At 40.9% G+C, this 16,130-nt stretch overlaps 2 protein-coding genes across 5 annotated transcripts in view; one reads left to right on the forward strand and one right to left on the reverse strand.

Annotated features, from left to right (window-relative positions):
• si:dkey-91i10.2 (uncharacterized protein LOC555224 homolog) overlaps positions 1-9,947 on the forward strand; it is a 47,014-nt gene extending 37,067 nt beyond the window's left edge. For 2 of the 4 annotated variants that reach the window (XM_017692423.2, XM_017692424.2), the window contains exons 4-9: positions 1,100-1,283; positions 1,373-1,522; positions 2,638-2,836; positions 4,432-5,009; positions 5,911-6,056; positions 8,669-9,947. In XM_017692423.2, the coding sequence (XP_017547912.1) occupies positions 1,100-1,283; positions 1,373-1,522; positions 2,638-2,836; positions 4,432-5,009; positions 5,911-6,056; positions 8,669-9,491 (2,080 nt within the window). In that variant the 3' untranslated portion in view covers positions 9,492-9,947. The remainder of the gene's footprint in view (positions 1-1,099; positions 1,284-1,372; positions 1,523-2,637; positions 2,837-4,431; positions 5,010-5,910; positions 6,057-8,668) is intronic. The other 2 variants (XM_037539095.1, XM_017692425.2) reach the window with 2 other exon arrangements.
• A 1,148-nt stretch (positions 9,948-11,095) lies between these two features.
• Positions 11,096-15,902, reverse strand: tsn (translin). Its single transcript, XM_017692426.2, has 6 exons — positions 15,632-15,902; positions 15,290-15,383; positions 15,112-15,208; positions 14,905-15,020; positions 14,727-14,806; positions 11,096-12,832 (listed from the first exon to the last, which is right to left on the reverse strand). Exons 1-6 carry the CDS (start codon positions 15,695-15,697, stop codon positions 12,602-12,604), a joined length of 684 nt encoding a protein of 227 aa, XP_017547915.1. The 5' UTR covers positions 15,698-15,902; the 3' UTR covers positions 11,096-12,601.
• Between the last annotated feature and the right edge of the window lie 228 nt (positions 15,903-16,130).

The following is a 16,130-nucleotide window of genomic DNA, read 5'->3' on the forward strand; positions in this document are numbered from 1 at the left end:
CGAAGAAAGTTTTTAAATCAGGCATGGGCCTCAGCTGCCAGAATGTAACTGCAGCAATATTTAAGGTGGAACAGGAAAATTCAAGCAAGAATCTGACAAATAAGAAGCTGACTTCAGCTTCATTGAGAGTTGAAAGACATGAAGATATGAGGAGGTTGCTCTGTTTCTGCTTGACAATGAGTAACATTAAGTTTTTGCTGTTTCACAGAGCCAGTAGGTCAGTATTGTTTTGTCCTGTTGTCCGACTAATGTTTATGGTAGCTAATCCTAACTGGTTAGCTTTATAGCAGCAATTGTAATGAAAGTTTGCTAACCCACATCCTAGCTAATGTTATTTACGTTAATTAGTCGTTTTTCGCTCTAACATTGTATCATGGTGCTAGTCTAGTGATAAGTATATAAGTTATATTAGTTTTGCCATTACCATTGTACTGCTGTGCCACAAACACAGGCGGGTAATGCAACATACAAACACTGCAAACCATTATCAGTCTGTTTGGCTGTATATATTAGTTCTATGAGCATTTTTGGCCATACTGCACACTACTAAAATGTGTTATTTATTGCAAGTTTAGAATCTGTACTTCTAATAGAATTTGTCTACTTGTTTCAATGATCTGTGAGAGATAAATAATCCATATCAAATTACAGCTTGCTTTCATCACCACTTTTGTGACTTCAAAGGGTTAAACCCAGAGACCAGTTCATGTCATAGCCTGTGCATGTGTGTGCAAAAATAGACACAAATGCTTACACAGATAAACATACACACACAAAGAAATCTAAGCGATCCGTTTAGCTGCTTCAATCACATATCCACACAGCTTGTGAGTTCAGGTGTTAATGTGAACTGAAGCATCTAATTGAACACCCCCCCCCACACACACACCCCCCACCCCCAAGCCCCTCTAGAGTGGGCTGCCAACCTAGCCGTCCCTAGAGAGCATGGGGGATGTTCAACCACATGCCTCAGAGAGGCAAAGGGAAAAATTAGAATTCCACTTTAATAGACCCTTCTCTCTCTCCCTCTCTCATCTTTCATTGCCCCCCCACTCTCTCTCTCTCTCTCACACTATCTCCCCTCCTTGTCCTCCTTCAGCTGCAGTGCAGACATCAGCACCGAAGCCCCCATCAGGCTGTCACGTGACCTGAATGACGGCGATGACATCATCACTCCCCAGCCCAGCCGTCAATCTGCCCACGTTGCCATGACAACGCCGGCCTGCGGAGAAGAGGCTTGCACCGAAGCCACAGGACGAGAGGGAGAAGAGCCTGCAGAATTCGTAAGGCAACCCCCCCTTCCCTCACACGCACACATACCCCTCTTATTTTTCTACATTTTCAGCATGACACTCTCTCTCCCTGCCTGTAGCTGGGCACAGCAGAGAGCTCTGTCACGCATGCACCAGAAAAAGCTCTGCAGGCAGCTGCGTGGCACACACAACTGCAGGCATGCAGCGGTGTGCGCAGAGCCGTGGCTCAGAATGACTCCCGCGCAGGATTAGAGGCAGGTTTCATCGTGGTAACTATGTTTCTTCCATTTGTATGCAAGGCTGGAAGCGTGTGTGGATGCGCAGTTCTGTCTCCTGCTCTTTCTGTTTGGAATGCCAGCCAGTTCTTCATTGCGCTGCATGAATTTAGTCTTCGGCGACTTCTAGATCGAACGTTGAAGGCAATATTGATTGCATCCTTTGGTAGTTTGAGGTCATGTATTTTGTATTAGGCTGGAAGAATTGAGATTCGGCGTTTGGTATCTGTGAGTGTTCACCTGTCGTTACGCATAGCTCAGCTGTGGGTTACCTGCACTGGGCTTGATGTGGAAGATTGTTGTCTTTCCAGTTCTGCCAGTAATTAATTAGAATAGCAGCTGCATGGTTAATTATTCTGTGTGATACCTGAACCTGAGGTGTCTGGTTACTGATGCACTGATAGCTGTTGAAAACGTATCCCCGTCAGACTAGCTTACTCAGTAGCTGCTCTATTAAATGTATTGTGGGTGTATGGTGTCAGATGCTGCTAAAGTGCTGATCCATGTCTTGCAGAGGTCAGCGTCAGTGAATTATGCAACGTTTCGAAGAAGTGAGAAGTTATCTATAATGTTGAGACCATGTCTACAGACAGGCCATAGGACGTACCAATTGGGGACCTTTTAACCTTGTTGTTAGTCAAATGAGCATCACTATTAGCATATTGAACAGGCAACAAATAGAGAGTAACCTTTTGTTTTTTTATATTTTATGGTGCTCTGCTAGTTTATTGTTATATCGAAAGAGTTAGAGGAAGTGGAAACTATCTCAGCAGCTTTCTGGGACTGTCTCATATAAGGTTTCCAAAGCCAACTTCTGTCTGTAGGCACTGCATTTAAAACAGAATACATGGGATACTTAGAGCTTCTGTGTTAGCATATTAAAAGCCTTGGTAATGGGACGCCACTTGTGGTTCAAAGGGATTTTCTCTGATCAATACTTGAAACACTCTGTGATTCCACCTGTCACTGTTCTTCATCTTTTTAGTGTGCCTATAAATCTCCAAGCCTCGCTCCTTTATCTTGCTACTACTAACTCATTCACTGATCTTTCCCCTTGCTATCTCTATGTGATGAAAGCTCACCTTGATGGCCCTTTGTCCTATCCTCAGATCTCTGGGTCAGGATGCAGGCGCTCCAGCTCAGACGCTGCCTATGAACCGGCCGAATCGGTGAGGGCCCAGCGCGAGTGTCGTCTGCGGCCCCACTACAGCGACCCCATGCCCGCTGATGCTGCCAAGCGCAAGCAGCTGGAGATGAAGATCGCTGCAGCTGCACGACTCCACAGTCAGCGGCGGGACAGAGAAAGTGGTAAGACCTGAAAGAGATCGTTTTTTTTAGCAGTAACTTACTTGTGCTCTTACTGTTTTGCCATTCGGTCAGGAAAATTTTTAATTTGGCAGACAATTCTATCCACAGTGACTTCCTTAACCCCTTAAATGGCAAGGGCTCACCAGAGGGCCTAAAGTTTTAGTAAATGCATCTGTAACCCAAGAATAGCTCAGCTAGTTTGCATTAAAATCCTTTCTGAATAATAACCTTTAGCATGTAATAAGCCTGTGATTTTAAGGGGTTAAACTACCAACTAACCCTTTAACTCTTTACTCTCACTCAAACATTTCTTTCATTACAGGATTTGTTCAAATACTGGTTTAATGCCAACAGCATGATATTTTCCTTTTAATTCTTTTTCTTTTGCTTAAAAATAATCATTGAGTACAAAAGGAACTAGGCAAATGGGTGAAATTGGTGAGCATGTGCATAAACACATTCTAAAGAATAACAACTTACAAGACTGTTGATGACCCTGACGAGCTGTACTCTTCACATGGCCCAGTTTAAGTGGTCATGTGTGTGCAAAAAGCATTTCTCAACATTAGACACCAGTGAGCATTTCTCACAACCTAGGGCTATCGCTGTAACCATGCTGTTACTCCAAAGACTTGCCCTTAGCTTTAACTTTGTTTTCATCAGTGTGATGCTGCTGCCACTGCAGTCAGTGCCCTAAGGGTAGCTTTTAACTTTCCAAACCACTGCATCTATACTCAGCGTACCTTTCTTTTTTTGTACTCACTCTTAAAAATCCCATTTATGTGTCCAGAACTGTCAGTACTGTTAAACTGTATATTGTAGGTTTTAGAGTTGAAAGCCAGGCTTTGATGTGAGTGTAAATGGTGTTATGCCATTTATGGAGCCCAGGCACACTTGACGTAGACAACATACGGAGCTGTTATTAGCTCTTTTTGCACAACTTTGATCATGTGAAATATTTTCTTGTAATTTTATACAGCAAAAAGTTATACATAGTAAATTTAAGTGCTATAAATGTGACATTGAAAGGAATTTTTCATTGCTTGTTCAATAATTCAAGTATGTTGGGAATACCAATAAGTTATAATGCACTGTAATTATGTTCCCTGAAATTTGATTACCACATTGGAAATAATGGATATTAATTGCAATACATTCTTGGTGTTGTAGTTTTCTCCATCAGTATAGATCTTTTTATCGTTCTGCACAAATCCAAAATTTCTTAATTTTTTATAGCGTCCTACAAATTATTTGAAACTTGTAAAGTTGTAGAGTACTAGCATCATAATTAGAGCAATTTTATACATGCATTTGCAACAAAATAGTTTTTTTTGTTGTTGTTGTTATTGAAAACAGTGGTCCCAAACTTTTGAATACTAATGTCAGTAACGGAAAGGTGATTAATCAAATTCTGCTGTAATAGAACAATAAAAATGTTGTGAAATACAGCTGATGTGCCACATCAAGCATTACCCTAGACCACTGCCTCCTGGTGTTAAACACAGTAAATCACACCCCTACCTGCTACACTGTGCCCAACAGAGCATCATATTTCTGCCTCCTGTCTCTTTACCTCTTTGTGTTGTCTGTGTCAGGTGCGTGCATAGTTAGGGGGCGCTCTGAGCCCAGAGGAGAAGGCCGGAGTGGAGGTCTGGGTGTGAACCGCACAGGCCAACACCGCTGGAGCACAGTTAGCAGTCTGAGCGCGGACAGCGGAGTGGTAGGGCTGAGTGACGAGCGTGAGGATGAGGAGGAGCCACGGCGGGCCCGCCGCAGTGCTGGAGCAGAGGTGGAGCGAGTGGACAGTGGCATTGGTTCTGGGCTGGCCCGAGGTTGGAAGAGACCCTCAGCGTCTCTGAAGGCCTGGGAGGCCCACCGGCCATGCCCAGACTGCGGCAACAGAGAGGGCACTCAAGGAGAGGGAATGTGTGAGCGCTGTTCAAAGCTACGGACTGAGCGCAAAGAGGCCATTCTGGAGTTCCTCAACACAGAGTCCAGCTATGGGGAGGACCTGCGCATCATCAAGGAAGAGTTCTACTGCCCCATGCAGAGTGCAGGGCTGCTCACGACTGAACAGCTGGCTGTGGTCTTTAGCAATGTGCAGGAGCTAATTGATGTGAACGACAGGTTTACAGAGCACTTGCAGGACAGCATTGACCAGGCTTTTGATCAGGTAAGAAGGAGGACGCAATCGTCTGCCTCATTCCAACTACTTTTTCACATTAGAAGGATGAAAGAAAAAGTGTATTAAAAAATCGAATTACCAAGTTCTGCCCTAATGCCAAACGTATACGATCAGCAAAATAGCATGGGTTATTCATCACATGCTTGCCTCAATCCACATCGAGTTAAGTAATCTCAGACAGACTTGCTTATGTGGTTTGTGACACACTGATTAAAAATGGAAAAAGTACAGACAAAATTTAAGCCTAGTAATCACTATTTGTAGCTATGTGATGTAACTTTTTACTTAATACTTACTTTTTTACTTAATAGTTCACAATAGCGGAAACTTCATAACAAGTTGATTTGATGCTAATTGGTGGGGAATCAGTTTCCATTACTTACAACATTGACCACATGGCTCCTGTGAAAAATATCAAACATATGACCTACAATTGTGAAAAAACTGTAGAAAAACATTTAATTTAGGCCTAATACATGATCCATTCTGCATGTCAAAACATTTTTTACAATTTTTACTAATTTTAATATGACAGCTGTTTTTTTCATTGCATTTTTTAAACTAAGCTTTCGAATTCATTGTTTTTGTGATGTCACAAAAAACAATGCATTTACATATAGCCACCTGTTCAGCCTGCAGCAGTTTATCTCCCCCCTTTCACAATATGGTTATAAAGACTGGACTGCTTTCTGAACGAGGCACAGTTCAGAATATGTATCCAATCAGAACAGAGGTCATTTACATATGTCAGTCTTGAAGGCACAACACTTTTTAAAAAGTTTTTTACCAAAACATCTTGTTTAATTTTAAAGAATAAGAGGAAGTTGAATGTAATGGTTAATTAAGATTGTTTTGAGTTCATAAAACAGTGTTTATTTTCATCATGCAGGGAGATGAGGATCTGCTAACTGTATGCATTGGAGAAATCTTCTTGGAGTTTGTCAACATGCTGCCAGCCTTCCAGACCTACTGCTTACAGCAATCTGCATCTGTAAACATGCTTAACACTCTCGAGAAGGAAAAAGAGCTGCTAAGGTACAAGGCAACACATCTTACAGAACAGGTGGCATCTTATCTCATTTTTCGAATGTCTTATGAGATTCCCGAAGCCACTGTAGCCTAAAAGGTTTTCTCTGTCATGAAAAACTTTGCTTTGTTGACAGAGTTTGAAGTACTATGTAAGCATTGCTAAAGTTTCAAACCATAGCCTTCACTGAATAATCTGAATAGTCCATATATAAAATGTTGCTGAATGAAAATCTTCAGATTTTGACTTCATTGTGATTATGAAGTCACAACCATTACATTTCTTTCTATATGGCTGCCAATAAGTGAGCCTAGAAAAAAAGGTAAACAATTTTATAAACACAATTTCAGAAAAGTTCAGGCAGTAGATAAAATGCAAACAGAACAGAAAGCAGTGATTTGCTTGACCTGTATTTACCTGTATGTACCTGTCTTTATACTGGTTTCCTTACATGATATTTCATGTTTTACCTTTTGTACTTCATTACTTTTGTAAATATTTGTTATATAGACTATAAATGTTTAAAAAAAACATCTTAAGCACGTGATGCAGTCATGGTTGGGTATAAAACAGAGCGTACACGAAAGGTCCTTTATCAGCGAAGATGAGTTAAAACTTGCCCATTTGGCAAAAAATGCATCCGTAGTTTAAGAATAATGTTCCTCAGTGAGCACTTGCAAGGATTTTAGGTATTTCACCCTCTATTGCTCAGAATATCATCAAAAGGGTTAGGGTTAGAGTTAGGGAATCCAGAGAAATCTGTGTACGTAAAGTGCAAGAACAGAAAGCATTGTATTAAAACGACATGCTTCTGTAATGAATATTACCACATGGGCTCAGAAGTATTTTGGATAACCCTTGTCAGTAAACACCATCAGTCACTACATCTATAAATGCAAGTCAAAGCCCGTCTGCTCTTTTCCTTGACTTTCTTCAAACTGTTATACATAGTTTTTGTGAGTTGTTGTTGTTTTTTTTGTTTGTTTTTTTTAACTGTCAAATAAAGAAAGCTGTTGGCTTCTGTTGAGACATTTTTGAAAGATTCACATTAAGTGACTGCTCTGCTGATGCTTTGAGTCCCAGACAAAACTGCCAGCAAGTAACTTATTACTTACTTAAGTTTTCCTAAATTTGTTAAGCATGCTTGTTATGAAGCTTTATTACAGTGTTATTTGTAGAATAGATAGGCACTGCTCCTTACTTGATTAATTTCATTTATAATTTTTGGAGATGGCTTGTAGAAACCCACAGAAGCATTTTCTTAATGCAGTGCCCACGTGTCAAACACAAAATTATTTAAATTTTGGCCTGAGATGCGTTGCAGTCCCCAGCATGCACTTTGACATATTGTACCTTCCCCCAACAACAATATATGGGCCAGTGGTTACACAAAAAGAATAAAAGATGCCTGGTGTCTAGTTCAAGCAAATGGGCAGTTTAAAAAAACTCCTAATGCAATTCATTTTTATTTATAATTTTTTTGGAGGCACAGTGGTGCAGTGGGTAGCACTGTCGCCTCACAGCAAGAAGCGCCTGGGTTTGATTCCCAGCCAGGCGACCAGGGTTCTCCCTGTGTCTGCGTGGGTTTCCTCCGGGTAGTCCGGTTTCCCCCACAGTCCAAAGACATGCAGTCGGGACGATTGTACACCCTAGATGTGACCATGTGTATGGCTGTGTATGTCTGTCTGTCTGCCCTGCGATGGACTGGCCACCTGTCCAGGGTGTATCCTGCCTTACACTCAGTGACAGCTGGTATAGGCTACGGCACCCCCTGTGACCCAGAAGGATAAGCAGTTTAGTTTTTCGTGTGTGTGTGTGTGTGTGTGTGTGTGTGTGTGTGTGTGTGTGTGTGTGTGTGTGTGTGTGTGTGTGTGTTATTTTTTAAAATAAGTATTTAATGCAAATTTACCTGTTGCAGTTTTGGCATATTTTGAATTAACAATCACCCATTGCAGGTGATGGCAAAATATTAAGTAAAACAAAATAAAAAGACAGCTGGCCCACAGCCTAGATTTTTTTCATATGGCCCTTTAAGTGGTTGAGTTTGACACATCTGTTCTAAAGGACCAAAGGTTATGGGTATTCAGTTGTAGTGTTCAGCCTTGGCTTTTACACACACATTTCTCTTGAATCCCTGAATCTTTTGATGCTATAACGCACTGAAGAGGGTGAAAGACATAAAATCCTTGCTATTGTTGCATTATTTGCTGATGTGTTTTGCCTCATGCAGAGCCTCAATGCATCACTGTTCACAAAGATGAGGTCTTTCCTGGATGCTACCTTTATACCCAAGCATGACTGCTTGATGTGTTTAAGATGTTATTTGAACATTTCACAATATTCTTAGTCTTAAGTTGCTCCTGTCTCAACTTTTTTGGAATTTGTTGCAGGTATCAATTTCAAAATGAGTGAATATTTACAACAAAAAATGAAGCTGATAAGATGTCGTCTCTGATTTTGTTCATAGTGGATTTGTATTTGCATTTTACCTACTGTCTTGATTTTGGAATTGGGTTTGTGATATCTTTTAAGATCACCTTTAATCTTGTTAAGAACTATTACAAATCAGTATTTTCAGCTTTCCTTACTTGACTGTAGTGACTCTCTTGCTGTCTTCCAGGATATTCCTTGATGTATCGCAGAATGATAACACAGCTCTGCGGCGCATGAATCTGCGATCATTCCTCATGGCTCCACTTCAGCGTGTAACCAAGTATCCGCTGCTGCTGAGTCGAATCAGCAAGGCCACTAACGAGTGTCACCCTGACCACGCCCGGCTGAGGGAAGCCAAGAGTCGGGTGGAGTCCCATTTGGAGCACATCAACATGAAGACCAAGCAGGAGGGCACGGCAACGTGGTCCCTGCGCTCATTCCGCCGTGACAGTCGCAAGAACCGTGAGGTCATCAACATCGAGATGAGAGAGATGTCCATGAAGACGGTGGGCTGGGCTCGGGAGAGCACACGTTTCATCATGGAGGGTCCGTTGCAGCTCTCACAGCCTGCAGATGGCCAGTGGGTGAAGAAAGGGAGCAAGTCTCTCAAGTTTCAGAACGTTCAGAGTTTGCTCATGGTGTTCACGCAGCGCAGCACGGAGGGAGCACCTCCAGCAGATGGTGTAAGAGGAGAGCAGCAAGAGACCTTTGAGATGGTGCGGGATGGTGTGCTTGTGTTGATTAAAGATAAAAGCAGCAGTAAGTTCACTGTGTTGCGGGAGCCCATCCGTCTGGCCAACTGTGTGGTATCCTCTGACCCTGACTCTGACGACACTTTTGAGGTGCTGGACATTCGCCGTGAGGCCTTTGTTTTCCGTGCCTCTGACAAATCGCGCACACAGCAATGGTTTCGTCAGATCAAGAGGTATGCCTGTGATCTGGGACTCTGGAGGAAAAGACGCAATGCACTCCCCAATATTATGATCAACACGACCCAGAGCCGCTCCTGAGACTAGGCCCTGCAGCAAATATTTTCCCTACTCAGCCTAATTCTGCTGTAAATAAAGGAAAATATTCATTCAATTGACAGTATTAAATGAGGGAAAACAGATCTTATATTTCTTTTTCCTAAAGGACTTTAATTGTGGGGCTTTACTGTGATGAAAAAAGAACTGTATAATGATTTGGACAAGAGTGCACTTTCTATAATAAAACACTGACTCAAAAAGACAAAGAAGAAAAAACAAACTTGCGTGTGAAGTTTCAGCTCTTTGGCAGACCAAAATAAGGACGTGGTTGGGAACATCACTGGCCACTGATTGTATAATATTTCTTAATGAAGTACGTTTTCAGCAATGACATGGTTTTTGGTAAAAAAAAAAAGGAAAAAAAAGAAGCATGGGTGAAAATGTTGAAAAACTATTGAAGAATGGAAACTGTTAAAAATGTCCTTTTTAACAATGATGCACAAAAGTGAAACAACTGTGTTTTGTGAAGGCAGAGCCAGAACTTTAGGTTTTTTTCATGAAGGCAAGTCACTGCCCTCTTCCTCTTGTCACTAACGTGCAAAATTACTGTAGCATCCATTTCCACTGCCAGAGATGACTGAGCGGCAGTTCACACTTCTTTTTCTGTAGCTTCAATTCCAGCCATCGTGAGTTTCTTGTGACATCTGGACCCTACAGACTGGAATTTGATTGGATGTTGTGAATGATGGAATTCTGTCATCTAGAAGTTGAGATTACTATCACTGTGCTGAGTAGCAAAGCAGCAATAATTTAGTTATTTACTGTAGCTACAATAATGCTGGTTTTTAAAATTGCCAGTCCCCAACATCAATGAAGCACCACAGTAAAATGAACTCAGTATGGACTTTCATTGTCCAGAATTCCTTCTCTTGTATCCATTTTACCAAGCTTCACTGCTATGAAATACTATGTACAGTACCAGTAGCATAAGAAAAGGATTGTGTCATAGAGAAATCTTTTTAAGACATTTTGATCATTGACACAGAGGGGAGTAAAACCGTGTGCCTTTCAATCAATAGTCTACTGACATCGGAGAAAATATTCTCCCTCTCCAGTTAAAACATGAACACGGTTAACTAAGTGAGCTTTTTCCCACTTTTCCCCAAGCTGTTTGATGCACTTTAATGTAAAGCTCTTAAGTGTGGGGTGTAAAGACATTCATTTTATTCAAAGCTTTACTGTTTTTTCCAGATTGAGTTTTAGAAGAATTAAAGATCACAGTTGACTTAAGCAATATTTATCAGCCAAATCAATTATTTGGTTTAGTGTCAGCACTGAGAGACAAGAATTGTCAATGCAAGCTTATGGATGTAAAAACTGGCAGTTTTGCATTAGAATAACTCACCAATGGCACTGATACTGTTATATATATATATTACAGCTTCCATATTAGGCAACAGTAGAAGAGGGTATTAACCTGCCACATAAACCCCTCCCCCCAGTCATTCTTTTAACTGAGACCAGTCGAGCTGTTTTTATTTTTTCTGAATTTTTTCTCAAAATCCTAATTTATTTCCTTGTGTAAAATATTGTGACTTATATTAAAATATAAGAAAAAATGATGTATTGGTCTTTTCATTGTTGGCTTGCTTGTTGAAAAGGATTTAATTTGCACTTTATTAAAGTAAGAATAACAAAAAAAAAAGTTTTGAAATGCAGACATTACAGTTCATGGCAAACAGGAAGAGGCAAACTGTTAAAATGAACACAAAGTCAGCTGCTGGCGTACTAGAAACCATTACAGGCCAAAAAGAAAAGTGCATACTATTACTAAGTCCATACTGTCGCTGACAGAGTCAGAATCAGACATCAAGAAAGAGATTTTATGGGGTTTTTTAAGCAGTACTTAAACATATATTTACTAATCAGACCAGTTACATGCTCACATACATAGCTACACACTAAGGGCAATAAAATGTAGTTTGCAAGAAGACAACAGCAGACTTGTGCAGCACACAAGGAAATTAAAGCTGATATTTTGTAGTTTGCTTTGCTATCAAGCTGGGCATTTTTTCAAAAGACACGCTATAAAGGCTCTTTATGCTGTAAAAGGCCATATGCAACATGCAAAGATGCAATGCAAGCATCCATAACAATTGACAAATGTATAATTGATGCAGGTGATGGGATCAGAGCGTTCACTAGAAGATAATGAAAATAAGGCAATAAAATCTCCATTATGAAGTAATTTTCTCCAAGGTATGTAACATTTCAGCCAAATTACAATATAAAACTGCAAAATTAAACCTGGAGTAGAAACATTCTGAATAATAAAAGAAATAAGTCAGCCAGTGTCAATGCTAATAGGCCCAGGAGGTATTTGGTAATACTCAGAGAGAACATGGACATGTGCTAGTGGAAACAGGTGCAGACATAAAATTATGTCTATGGGGAAACTGAAGCAAAATGTCAGCGCCTAAGCCCCCCCCGATGTAAAAGTGTCAGGTAATTTAAGCATATTTTCCCCCACTAGTCACTTTTTAAAAAGTTCCCCTTATGTGCACATTCAGTACATAACTAAGTGAAAAACCCTGTAGGCTTAATCCAACATAATCATAGCTGAATGTCAGGTAATGTTAAAGAACAACAAATCTGGGAAGATCTTTTTTTCCCCATGTCAAGATTATTCCTTATGTATCCATAAAAATAATAATAATAACAATAATAATAACAATAACAATAATAATAATAATAACAACAACAACAACAACAACAACAGCCCCCTTCATATCAGATGTTTGTACAATGATTCACAAGTGTGATAACCAACACAAAACAATAAGAACAGCAAAATGGCACATCCAACCGAACATACAGGTGAACTGTACAAAAGTAAACTTCTCTCAACAGTGGTGAGAAACTGAACATCTCCCCTTTTTTTTTTTAACAGGTCTAAACAGCTTTCCACCAGGTCAGACAGATGGCTTCAAAATACACACCACCGTCAAAGGCTTCTGGGGCTTCAATACCTCCATCCCCTCTTCTCTTCCTCCACCCACCTGCCCACTGGCAGGTTAAGTCTCCATTCTCTCAGTCATGGAGAATTCCAGCCAGGGTTGTGCCCCGTGGCCTCTTCTATTCCCCTACTGCCTCTACTTATCTCCCCCAGCCTCTGGCTCCTTGGCAAGGCCACGGATAGACAGGTCATACACCACCTCCTCGATCTTCTTGACATCATACTTGAGGCCATCATAGCGTTTACGCAGAGGGTCGTTTTTCAGATTGAGCAAGCGAAAGCCAGAATCAAGTTCGTTGATAAAATTGGAGATACGGAGGGGACGCCCATAGTCTCCAGCCGTCACACTATTGACTGCCAATCTTGACTGTGGAGAAACAAGATGGTGAGTTAGCCAGTTTTGTTTCCCCGAATAAGCAGTATTAAAAAACATTTGCTCTCAAACTCAATTTTTTTTTTTTTTTTTAATGGTTAACTTCTCTTGGAGAACTTATGTAGACTGACCTCTATACTGTACCACAGAGCAAGATTCAATTTTCACATTGAAACACATACTTTCCCAGTACATCTGAAAAAAGCAATTCATGGGAAGCTATGTGGCAGCTTAGTTCTACATGTTACAAATGCGCTTAAATCTATCACAGTCGTATATACTAAAATATTCTAATGACAGAATGTGCCAGCACTGAAGAGAACTGCGAGAGGTAGCAAGAAGCCAGCACCAGACCCAACATTAGCGCCAACATTAGCTAAGAGTAGCATCATGAGCTTGCACTGCTGATGCAAAACCAATAGTAGCTGGCTCTCATCAAAGGCAGCACGAGCACCTGAGCAGAGAAGAACTTGCTGCTCAAACGCCTGTTGGCAGCCGCCTCAGTCCGAAACACAGGCAAGCCCGGGAGATCGCGCCATAGATTCGATCACAGGACTCATGCTGCTTCACGTGGCTCTCATTAGCTCTTGGGGATTGGCACTGGCCTCATGCTGCCTCCTGCAGGAACCCGCCATTGTTATAAAAGCAGGTAGCATGCTACTGCACTAGTTAAGCATGCAACAGTTTCACCTACAGTTGGGTTTTATTTAAATTGTATTGATTTGAATGTGGGAGATTACTTTGAGTTTTGCACTTTTTGCTCCCTGCAAAAATCCATCTAGATACAACACAGCAAGTGAGGTTCTAGCACAGTCTGGGGAGCTGGGTTTTGCAGTTCTTTGCCTTTTTGTTTTCTTTCACAGAGTGGAGCCACATTTCTGAGCACTTCTCACGATCCATACCCCACTAATCCTATAGCACAGACTAGCAAAAAAAAAAAAATAATAATAAAAATATGCGATGAAGTGATACATGATGTACACAGGTCTGGTAGATGGCTGCATCCTTACAAATGTATTTTTGCAGTAATCGCCGACGTGTATTTGAAGTATGTATGAATGAAAATGTGTTTGTAGGAAATGATGAGCAGACTCAATTTTTTTTAATGGACACTTGGTTCTTGGAAGGTTTGATACCCAACCCAACTCACTTAATAAGCATAAGGACTACTTTTGCTCCTTATTCGTCAAAAGCTAGTGTTAGCCTAGCGAGAACACCTAAGCTTTACACAACCACACAGGGGCATTCCAGCTCACTTTAGACTCACGGTTGCAGATTTGGAGAATATAAACTCAAATCTGAGGGGATAAACAATGTTTTTGTGGGCAGAGCCATTTGCTTAAGCTTCTTTTATTTATCTTTGTAGCTCCAGAGGCTAATGTTACCTTAGTGAGAAGGCTAAGCTATCAGCAATTCTGGCTCACTGACACTGCACTGAGGCAAGTTTAGACTCAGATCTGAGTGAGTGAAAACAAGTGACCGGTGGCAGAGAGATAAAGACAGAACCTTATTTACTTTGATAGAGACAGGGCAGCAAAGTGTTGTTTACAATTTGAAAAATCATAGGTGTTCACATTCTACATGAGTATTGAGGTTTAAGGATGATCCTATGGCATTTTTTGGTTTCTTGGACATAATATAAAATAACAAATAATAATACTAAATAATAATGAATTACTATTTATTTAAATGTATTGACTTTAGGGGTACTTTAACATTCTGACCAACCCAACCTCCAAAGCAACATCTGAAAGACTTAACAATGAAGCAATGAAGAGAAAAGCATATTTGCTTATTTCCATTTGTAACATACATTTTATATATATATATATATATATATATATATATATATATATATATATATATATATATATATATATAGTCTTACCAGTTCACTGGCCATAATAAGAATTCCTGCTAGATAATCTTCAATGTCCAAATGGAAGCCCTTTTCTCGGTCAACTTCAGCTGCAAAAGTAGTTAACATTTTGTCAGTACACTCAAAGAAACACCACATAAGAAGCTCAAGTAAGTATTGAAGAAAGGAAGAAAGAAAGAAACCATACTTCCAAGTATTTTAGCCACTTCCTCTCGCGTCACCAAGGACTCACTCTCCAAATAGACCACAAAAGCTGCGAGAAAGGTGAGGCGCTGAAGAACAAACCTCCAGTGTTCATGAAATCTGGACAAAAGACAATGAAATGGGATGTCGAGCTACAATCTAGTCCATGAAAACAAGCACAACTTCGATATAACCCTATTTCTGCACAAACCTGTAGTACTGTTCCACTGGAAACTTGGTTTTCAGCTCACCGATTTGGCTTTGAACGGTGGAAAACAGTTCTCTGGCCTTCAGGCACTTGCTGGGAACTGGTGGCAAATTACAGGTTGTTGAAAGCCCTTAAAGTGCTACAGGGAACCATGCAAAACACTAGCAAACTGCACCCTTACTGTCTTTGAAACCAGTTGGCTGATGGACGCTTTGAAGAACAGTCAGTATCTCCCTCGCGGTCTGCTCCAGAACTTGGACAACCTTCCTTATGTCCTAAAAGTGAAAGGCGAGGGAAGGAACGATGCGTTGAAGGATATTTATACACGCAAAAACCCCGGCTTTTCTACTGCAGGCAGGTAACCTGATGCTCGGGAGCTAAGCTCCTCCAAGCCGCACTGTCGTACGTGATAGCGTATCAGGACAGTTTAGGTTCCGCGGAGTTTTTTCAGTAAACATTTCTAAACGCATTTCTCTGGGTAGACCAATCAATACACAGCGATGTAGCTAACGTTTAATGTTACCTCTCGAACATCTTGGTCGGCACTTAAAAAGCCCTGGATGTAGCTGAACATCTCCGTGACTGACATCGCGAACTCGTAGAAGCTGATGCGGTTTCACCGGCGACTCCCTGGTGTAGGTCACTGGAAGGCAGGCAGAGGCAGAAGGGTTCTGGAGGGAAGGATCTGCCCTTTTCTCTCTTTTCTTTCCTCCTGAACTGCCGGAGCTCCGGTGCGTCAACGTGCTCCCCACCAGCCCTCCCTCAGTGTCGCGGCGTGATGACGAACATCTATGCGGGCTCTTCTGTTCCACGTGACACGATTCATCGGTTTCATACTACAAACTATTAAGATGCCGAACAAACATTTTCTTCTGTCGAAAAACACCCCGAGTTAAATTTCAAAGTACTTTTACATTTTTTAATCTAACTTACTACATTTTGCTGCGCCATCATTTTAAATACATTTATTTAAAATATGAAATCGACTTTAAAAATCCCCAAAACCTTATTAGATTCGCATT

This window comes from Pygocentrus nattereri, chromosome 6, assembly GCF_015220715.1.
Source record: "Pygocentrus nattereri isolate fPygNat1 chromosome 6, fPygNat1.pri, whole genome shotgun sequence".
Taxonomy (NCBI): domain Eukaryota; kingdom Metazoa; phylum Chordata; class Actinopteri; order Characiformes; family Serrasalmidae; genus Pygocentrus; species Pygocentrus nattereri.

Coding starts and splice junctions, on each gene's coding strand:
- tsn (XM_017692426.2), bottom strand. CDS start 15,697: ATGTCAGTCACGGAGATGTTCAGCTACATCCAGGGCTTTTTAAGTGCC. Junction 15,209..15,289: donor GCCAACTGGTTTCAAAGACA/GTAAGGGTGCAG, acceptor ATTTGCCACCAG/TTCCCAGCAAGTGCCTGAAG. Junction 14,807..14,904: donor AGTGGCTAAAATACTTGGAA/GTATGGTTTCTT, acceptor CTACTTTTGCAG/CTGAAGTTGACCGAGAAAAG.